General features: G+C 36.9%; 1 protein-coding gene and 1 long non-coding RNA gene across 5 annotated transcripts in view; one reads left to right on the top strand and one right to left on the bottom strand.

Moving 5' to 3' along the window:
* The window catches only part of LOC102672951 (prolyl 4-hydroxylase subunit alpha-1), a 172,364-nt gene that overhangs the window by 159,566 nt on the left and 3,620 nt on the right, over positions 1-9,178 (top strand). For all 4 annotated transcript variants that reach the window (XM_031512670.1, XM_006620248.2, XM_006620249.2 and 1 more), the window contains one exon: positions 4,594-4,916. In XM_031512670.1, the coding sequence (XP_031368530.1) occupies positions 4,594-4,916 (323 nt within the window). The remainder of the gene's footprint in view (positions 1-4,593; positions 4,917-9,178) is intronic.
* LOC116186182 lies at positions 1,257-2,277 on the bottom strand. Its single transcript, XR_004151132.1, has 2 exons — positions 1,959-2,277; positions 1,257-1,529 (listed from the first exon to the last, which is right to left on the bottom strand). It is a non-coding gene; the product is annotated as an uncharacterized LOC116186182 (long non-coding RNA).

The raw sequence follows: 9,178 nt of genomic DNA, 5'->3' as shown, positions 1-9,178 counted from the left end.
AAAAAAAAAAAAAAAATATTCTAATGAATTTTAAATTTTACAATTCATATTCTTTCCTTTTTTTTTATTACTGCACAAAAACTTATAAAAACTTTTGAAGGTTATGAAATTCTCCTTCATAGATCAATTTTCAACAAACTTTAGAAATGCAATCTAAAAACATTTGCTCTATAAGAAAAAAATCAACACTCGAAAAGTCGAAAAAGATTTCATTGGAAAAGAGCGATGGATGCTACTTTTCATTAAAATAACGTAACAGCTTCCCAATATATACCATAAATAGATAGATAATAAATTTTCATAGATAACAAAAACATTTCCCGATACGAATTTCCGTTCCGAACTAGGAATCCAGGATCCAACTTCCATCCATCCGTTCCATCCCTTCCACCGATAATTGCGCAACATCGAGAACAACCTCGCGATAACTCCCGCCACCAGCGAGAATTCGGTGGTGATTCCATCGCGATTTCCAGTCGATGAATCGACTAACCGGTTGCCCATCATCGCGCGGCGTGTACCAATTACGGCCGAATTAAAGTCGCGATAAAGCGGCTATGTTTCGGCCGAGTTTCCATTTCGATCGCATTTGCATGACCGTTTCCCCTCGTTATCTCGAGCGAACCGATCACGCAAATGGCTCTTCCCCCGTCCTCAATCTCGGTTGGTCGGTTGAACGACCGGATGAAACGAGAGCTCGAAAGAAAACTGCTGGTTGATCCGCTTCCGCCAAATGGCCGCCAGGGATCTCGATTCGAGGAGAGAAACGAAACGAAATCTTGTGTCTTACGCCGCTTCTTCTAATCCGTCTCTTTGATTTAGTGTTACGGTTATTCCTTGGTTTTTGGAAACGAATTGCTGCCTCTTCTTTTTTTCTAGAAGTAACTGGTTATTACTACTGTCTTTGATCGTAATTATGAAGGGCTTCTTTGAGCTTTTATTTTGTAGTTTTCCTATTTTTCTATTCTTTCTTTTCGTTGCTTCGAAGACACGATTGGAAATTCTTGTTTATGTTATATATTATATCAATCTTTTGCACTCGAGACAATTGTTCCACACGTTTCGATAAATTTCTTACAGCTAACCTCAAAACGCATGTGCGTAAGTAACGTATCTTTATGTATAAAGAAAGAAAATTTGTCGAATATTAAATACTCTATATATATCGCGTAAACGATCAGTCAAAATGCATCCTTGACTTATTATTAATCTTATAATCCTTTTTAATGTCCACCGGATAATTATTCTTATTTTGATTTCTTATACAAAAAATCGAACTCGTCTTTGTTCGAAAAACAATTGAAAATAATATTCCTATCGTCTACACTTACCGTCAAACTCGGATCAATGGCGAAGATCCGATCCGCGATCCAATTTAAGATAAGAAAATTTACCTGTCGACATTATATTACTCTACGCTTCGTATGATTTTACGTAAAGAGCTTGGAAAAGCTATTCGAATCCAAGTGATGGCTGAGAAACACCATTCGTGTGAGTGCAAAGGATTAAACGATGAAACTGCATTAGTTCTGAGCAATAAGAAAAGAAAATGAATAAGAAAAGATAAGATACGATAAGAAAGAAATATTGTTATTATCACGTATCGTTATATTATTGAAAAGAAGTTTGTTTCCATTTCAAAATTTCGTTGCAAGCTTGACAGCTTGAGGAAACTTGAATTTTACGAATTCCATCTTTATCTTGTTTTCAGCAAACGTGCTATTATTTCTTTCTATTATTTCTTGCAATGAATTTACGTTTGAACGATATACAATCGCTTTCACTGTTTCCTCCGATGGATAAAAATCATTTCATACTTTTTATCGTACAACTTTTTTATATATTTTTCTTTTCTTATCTTCACTTTAGTGGAATATATTTGTTGCATTTTTGATCCTGAGATATTCTGTTGATAAAAGTTTGCGCAAAAGAACTATATGTATATTTATCATACATACGAATTTATTTTCGCTCGTATCTTCTCTTCGAAGGATTAAAAGAGGATAATATTATTAGATGAGAGAAATAATTTCTTTCCCCTTCTTTTTCCAAAAGAAAATTCAAGATTTTATTACTTAAATCAGGTACAAGATTACCCGATTGTTTCAGTCGGATAAATGAAACCGCTCGTCTCGTGACTTCCAATCTTTCTGCCAATTCTTCTCGTGAATCGGATTTTCGTCGAACAATTCTTCTAACTCACCGTCGTCGAACTTTCTCGGTGCACTTGAACGATCGTCGTTTTCCAAATTAAAATTTCCGATTTTAAATCTTTTGCATGTTCCGCGCACAAACCATTTCAATAGCTTCTAAAGCCGATTTCCTAAATTGATATGCAAAAAGTAAACAGTGACGCGAATGACGTTTCCCGGACGCCATATTGCTCGAAATTGTTGCATAGGACTGGAAACTCTTGAAGCGCTCGTCACGACTCTTCTTGAAAACAAAAGAACGCTCTTTCAGATGGCGCCACCAACAGGAAGTAATTCGACTGGATCAAATATTATATTACGATCGTAAAAAAAAAGAAGGAACTTATTAACTTAATAAAATAAATAACGATGGGAAGAAGAATATCCTGTGAAACGTTTAGCTGTTATATTACTCAATGTTATATTACTACGCTTCATAAGATTATCACGTAGTACGTTATATCATGAAACTTATGAAATTTACGAAATCAACCGCATTCAATTAAGCGAAATAAGTAAAAATCTGAAATGGAGCTTGAGGAGTGCCAACTGCGCAGATTTTCTTCTCTAACCTCACCGAGGGGAAGATTTTCCACGAAGAGCGATCTTCGCGAATTATTCTGGGCCCCCTTCGAGGATCAGAGGTGAAGTTCGGTCGTTATCTACGGCAGGCAATTATTGCCTATTGCACGGTGGCCGGCCAAAATAGAGGAAATAGGGGGTTGAATAATTCCCTCGTCATCTTGCCGAGAGTCCTTTGTACGGGGTCTCTTTAAACCCGTTAGGGGAGGGTTGGAAGGGATCATGGAACAGAGAGAGAAATTGAAACGGCAGGAAGCGGCGAGGATTGGTAAATTGTTTCGAGATAGATGGCGGGAGCGAGGATATAAAGATTTCAAGTTGAAACGAGTCGAAACAACGAATTCATCGCTTCATCTTTATGAGAAACTTGGTAACAACGAATATAAATTTGAAAATTGATTTCATGTACTTTGTGAATCCGATTTTTGAAAATAATGGAATTATTTTGTAATTGTGTATTTAGCAAGATTGATTTTCTATAATATTCTATCGATAAACGTATGCTTCCAAATATAACCTAACATATGTAAAGATTTCTGTACCTATTCTCGTACAAGGTAATAACACTTTGACTTTGAAATACACAAAACTTACTACGTTGATAACAAAATTTTCTATAATATTTCTACTAATAAATATATTATGATCAGCACAAAACTTTTTAAAATGTGTAACTGTGACTGTATCTACAATGGGTAACGAAAGTATTCGAACGTTTACATTTACAATTTTCAATGAACGAAATATATACGTTAAAGAAATTTTAAGATGAGGAAAATCTCAAGATTATAAATAAGAAAAATTTGAAAATGATTTACCAATAGTGCATTTATGCAACAAGATCTTCGCATAATTACACATTGACTTTGAAATACACAAGAATCACACAAAACTTTTTAAGATAAAAGACTTTGGAATACGATCGTACAGGAATTGCTGCGTTGGTAAGCAAAAATTCTTTTCTCTTCGATAAAAAATATCGTCAACCTTCTTGATTAAAATTTGTCGAACTATAATTGTTTTAAAAAACACGGATATTTTCGTAACTGAAACAACGCATTCTGATCGCATTTCGCAGTCGATCGCAGTTCGAAAGAATTATATATATATATATATATAATATAACCGCAAACTTCCTGAAGATGGAAGAATCAAGAGACGGAAGGGGAGGGAAAGTTATCATTGCTTTTGAGGATTTCGCAACTTTCGAAAACTTTCCCTTGGTTCCAAGTTTCGAAGTTAAATTACAGGAGAAGCTGAAAGTCTATATTTTTTTAACAATGTCTCGCGTAACGCCGTCGTTTCCCGTTGTTTCAACTTTCTCGCGCGTTCTCGACAGATTCCCCCCCTCCCTCCCGTCTTTTCTCCCCTTCCCTATTTTTCAAAACATCCTTCCTTCCTCTTCTCGTTTTTTTTAATCGTCAAACTCGAACATCCTCCCTTCATTTTTTTCACCTTGCAAAACTAGGCAAAACAACGAAACACAATTACATTACTAAAATATGGGTAGAAGGTACTGGAATACACTGGATACAGTGGCGCACCACGTGACTTGAAGGAGAATTTCGTTAGAAACACGCGTGGCAGTCAACGTGTTAAAAGGAATTGAATTATCGATATTTAATTCTCATCGTATCATGATCGATAACGAGGTAAATAAATATCGTGTTCCCTTCTCTCGAGAATGAAATTTATTCATTTGATCCGTCTCGATTCGTGTTTATATATGATTGATTACACTCACACACACACACATATATATATATTTTTATTTTTATTTTTATTTTTAACGGCTCCCGCCATGTTTCTTCTTCTTTAGAAACGTGGAGGATTACGCGAGAGAGCACGAGGAGGCGTCGAGAAACATTCAGCAGTACCTGTCCAATCCGATCAACGCTTATCTATTGGTGAAACGGCTGACCACGGATTGGAAACGGGTCGAGGAGCTGATCACCCAGGACGTGGGCAAGTCTTTCGTGGCGAATATAACCAGCTCTAGGAGCGACCTTAAATTCCCAACTGACGAGGATCTTAATGGGGCGGCCGTCGCTTTGATGAGGTTACAGGACACGTACAAACTCGAGACTGCACAGGTCGCCAGGGGCGTGTTGAACGGGGTCCAATACAGCACAGGATTAACCGGTTCGTACGTACACACAACCCTCTCCCCTCCTCTTTTCCTTCAGAATTTATTTATTTAACCTCCTCTTCCTTTCTCCATTCTTCCTCCATCCAGGAACGTCTCTCTCTCTCTCTCTCTCTCTCTCTCTCTCTCGCTCTCTCTCTCTCTCTCTCTCTCTCTCTCGCTCTCTCTCTCTCTCTCTCTCTCTCTCTCGCTCTCTCTCTCTCTCTCTCTCTCTCTCTCGCTCTCTCTCTCTCTCTCTCTCTCTCTCTCGCTCTCTCTCTCTCTCTCTCTCTCTCTCTCGCTCTCTCTCTCTCTCTCTCTCTCTCTCTCGCTCTCTCTCTCTCTCTCTCTCTCTCTCTCGCTCTCTCTCTCTCTCTCTCTCTCTCTCTCGCTCTCTCTCTCTCTCTCTCTCTCTCTCTCGCTCTCTCTCTCTCTCTCTCTCTCTCTCTCTCTCTCTCTCTCTCTCTCTCTCTCTCTCTCCTTTTGCTACAATTATTTTTATATCTCTAAGTCTTTATTATTATCTTCTTTTAATAAATTCATTTGATCGATCGTGATATCTCCTCCAATTTTTCATCGATCGATCGAGCATAGATGAATTTAAGAATAGAAATGCGATCCTCTAAATTCGAGGCAACGTGACTTTTAAAATGAGTAAATATTTTAAAATGAGTAATATAAATGAGTAAAGTTTCACCTCCCCTATTTTCTTTCTTTTTTTTTTTCTTCTCTGACGAATTTAGGATCCGCGCTTTTATTGCCTCGTCGAGGGAATTTCACGAATTTGCGAACGCACTCCTACCCTATCTAGGAGGGGAGAGGTTTGTTTCGAACCGAGCTCGTGAGCAACCGCCTTTTCTTTCTTTTTTTTTTTTTTTGTGTTTTCCATGCGATAAAAACTTCCGACCGAGCGAGAGAGAATCGAGAATTCGAGCCGAATCAAACCAGCCGTGAAGTTTCCTCCAGAAGCGCGGGGAGATCATTTCGAACAATAACGTAGGTTCTTGCGTCTACGATAAGAAATGGAGGAGAGTGTGAAGGTGAAAAGTTCTTTCAAACGTCTCGATAACGTCAAACTCTCGAGAGATGTGATTCTCCTCTTTCGAGAGAAAAAGAGGCTTCTCCTTTTTTTCTTCGAGATATCGATGAGAAAAGATTCTTGGTAAAAAGATTGTTCTAATAAAAAAATATTCCTACAATATCCATCAATTTTCCAAAGTGGAATTCGATCATCTTTCTTTTTTTTTTTTTTTAGAAGAAGAAATTTCCTTTGAACCGAAAAGGAAAAAAAAAAAAGAAAATAAAATCCTTCGAAAGGTTGAACGCGTTAGGAGGGTAAATGATTCATTTAGGAGCCATCCACGCCTCGTTATCGCATTAGCCCGAGCTGCTGCTTCCGGCGGACAAAAAAGGGGGATGGAGGGGAAAAAGAAGGAAACCGGGCTCCTTGTTCGCCGGTGAATTATTTATTCAGGGTGGGGAGGGGGGGACGGATAAAACGTTGCGAAACGAATCGAATCGAAAAGGAATATTGGCTACCGATGTTACCTGTACTTAACGAATAATGAATAATTAATAGACCAGTTTCTTTCATCATTTTCTTTCCACAATTGTCGCCACTATTTTTCCTCTCTTTCTTCCTTTTCTTCCCGCCTCGATTTTTTTCTTATTACGCGGTCGTTCGAGCTTTTTACCGCGACAAGAAAGTGATTTTTTCGCCGAAACGAGAATACGGGCCGTTTCCTTGCATCATTTATGCTCCCGCCACGGAGAGTTCGATGAATATTGAATGGGTAATGGAGAATGATCTACTCCTTCGCTAGATTCGGTATCCTTCCTTTAAACTCTCTCTCTCTCACTCTATCTCTAGAGAATAGCGGAGCAAAAGGATTTGTTCCGAAGGAAAAAGTGATTTAAATTCGTCGTTTCATCTTCTATTCGAAGGAAAAAAAAACTAATAAATAAAATTGCGACGAAGCGAGTGATTCAGAATCTTAAATGGCGGGAGAGTTACGTATCGTTGGTTAAGATTATTGAATTTGATCGAAAATCTAATCTCCATCGTCTTGGCGGTGAATTTAAATCTCCATTCAATTGGCCGTGGCAGCGTGGATTAGATTAAAATAAATTTAATTTCAGTTAATATCAGGCGTAAAGTGCGAAACAACGCGAAATTTCCAGTTGCTACGATCGGCCGTAACTGATTAAATTATAAACGAGTGATCCCCTTCCAACTTGCAAACGATTCTTGCAACAAGGAAACGTTGTTCCCTCTTTCTCTCCCGTCGCTTTTTTTTTTACGACTCGGAACTTTGTTAAAACCTGCGTAAAACTTTCCCGGCTATAAAGCGTATTTACACTCTGTTATATTTAGCGTATCGATAAATCAGTAAATTCGAGTAAAGTACAGGAGAGTGGAAAAATTATGCCTTTACCTAAATAATTTTATTCGGGAAGTAATTTCGTTTTTTCACACGAGTGTCGCTGTCGAACGTTTATCCAGCCAACTTCATTCTAAACCGTGTTATAATTATATTTTAAGAGTTGGCACTTCGTGGTTTCTTTGTAAGAAAAATTCGTTCGATTCTGTGCAGTTTGTGTTTTTCGTGCGTGATAACAAAGATGAAAGATCGAAAGAAACATTTTCGGCATATTTTATTTTTTTATTATCGAAAAGATAAGAATGCTGTTCAGGCAAGAAAAAAGTTATGCGAAGTCTGTGGAAAAAGTGTATTACGCTAGTGTTATAAACTGGTTTTCTAAATTTCCTTCCGACAATTTCGATATTAAAGAATGCGACATGTTCTGGAAGATCAGTTGAAATTGATGAAGACAAAATAAAGGCACCGATTGAAACAAACTAATGAAGATTGAATTTGTCGAATTCGACTGTTCGTGATCACGTGAGACGACTTGGTCATGAAAAAAAACGAAATTATTTTCCGAACAACCCAATATATTTGTTCGTGAAACAAAAGGTAGAAAGAAAGAAATTTTTATCCTCATAATTACATGTTTATTTTTCTACTTTTCTGAAATGTTTGTCTTTTTTTTTTAGCATTCCTTTAATAATTTCGAAAATCACTATTTCGATCGATATGATAGTCTGGAAATACAAATATTGAAATGTTTATCTTTTTATTTAATAATTTCTTTTAATAATTTTTAATTTCTTTTAATAATTTCGAAAATCACTATTTCAATCATTGATAGTCAAAATAGATGATTATGTGGAAATACAAATACTGAAATGTTTGTCTTTTTTTTAGCGTTCCTTTAACAATTTCGAAAATCATTATTTCAATCATTGATGGTCTAAATATATTGTAATAGATGATGATTGTGTGGAAATACAAATACTGAAATATTTGCCTTTTTTTCTAATTTCGAAAATTATTATTGCAATCATTGGAATAATCTGGATACGCTAAAATAGATGATTATATTAAACAGTAAGTATGCAACTTTAACAGTAAAAAAATAAAGACAAAAACAAAACTTTTCGATTCATATCTCTTATTATTTATTTAATAATACTTTTATTTATAATAATACTATTATTTATTACATACAAAAAATCTGACAAAATCTGATAAAAGGATGCTTAGGTAGGAAAATAAGGATATGCTTTTTTTCCATTCCTTTTTTTTCATTCCTCGACCCGATCATCTAACCTAACCTAAATCTTCTCCCTTATTTAGCTCGAACTTTCTCTCTTCCGGCGAACCGCGAAAAACTTCGCAATCTGGACCCGAAAGACCACCCCGGAAATTAATTAACGAAGCAAGTTTTTCCACGAGAAAGAAAATGGAAAGAAACGGTCGGAGAGACGGTAGGAAAGGTGAAGTTCTTCCATCGTTTGACAACGAGCGGAATACGTAAATGGCGGGGAGAGGAAGGAGGCAAAATGTTTGGAAGTTGAAGCGAAAGAAAGTTGAGGCCGGGATCGTTCGATTCGAAAAATACAGGAAAGGAAGGGAGACGTTCGTTTTTTCAGCTTTAACTTTCAGATTTCCTAATGGTTGTCCATCAACCGGTGTTATTACGAATCTAATTATGATAATAGAGTCATGAATTATACAGAGTCGGGCTCAGAGTCGTCGGGACAATCAGGAAGCGGGATGGCTACGGGTCTGGAGGAGAAATAAGCCGAAATCGCGGGAATAAATTTTCTTTTCCCGTTGCCAAAGTTTTGTTCCTTTTTTTCCTTTTTTCTTTGCGAATAATACCGGTTGGAAATTCTGACGAGCTCGTGAATCTATGTAGAATTAGCGAAGTT

This window comes from Apis dorsata, unplaced genomic scaffold (assembly GCF_000469605.1).
Source record: "Apis dorsata unplaced genomic scaffold, Apis dorsata 1.3 scaffold_497, whole genome shotgun sequence".
Taxonomy (NCBI): domain Eukaryota; kingdom Metazoa; phylum Arthropoda; class Insecta; order Hymenoptera; family Apidae; genus Apis; species Apis dorsata.
This window is presented reverse-complemented; position numbering and strand designations above follow the sequence as displayed.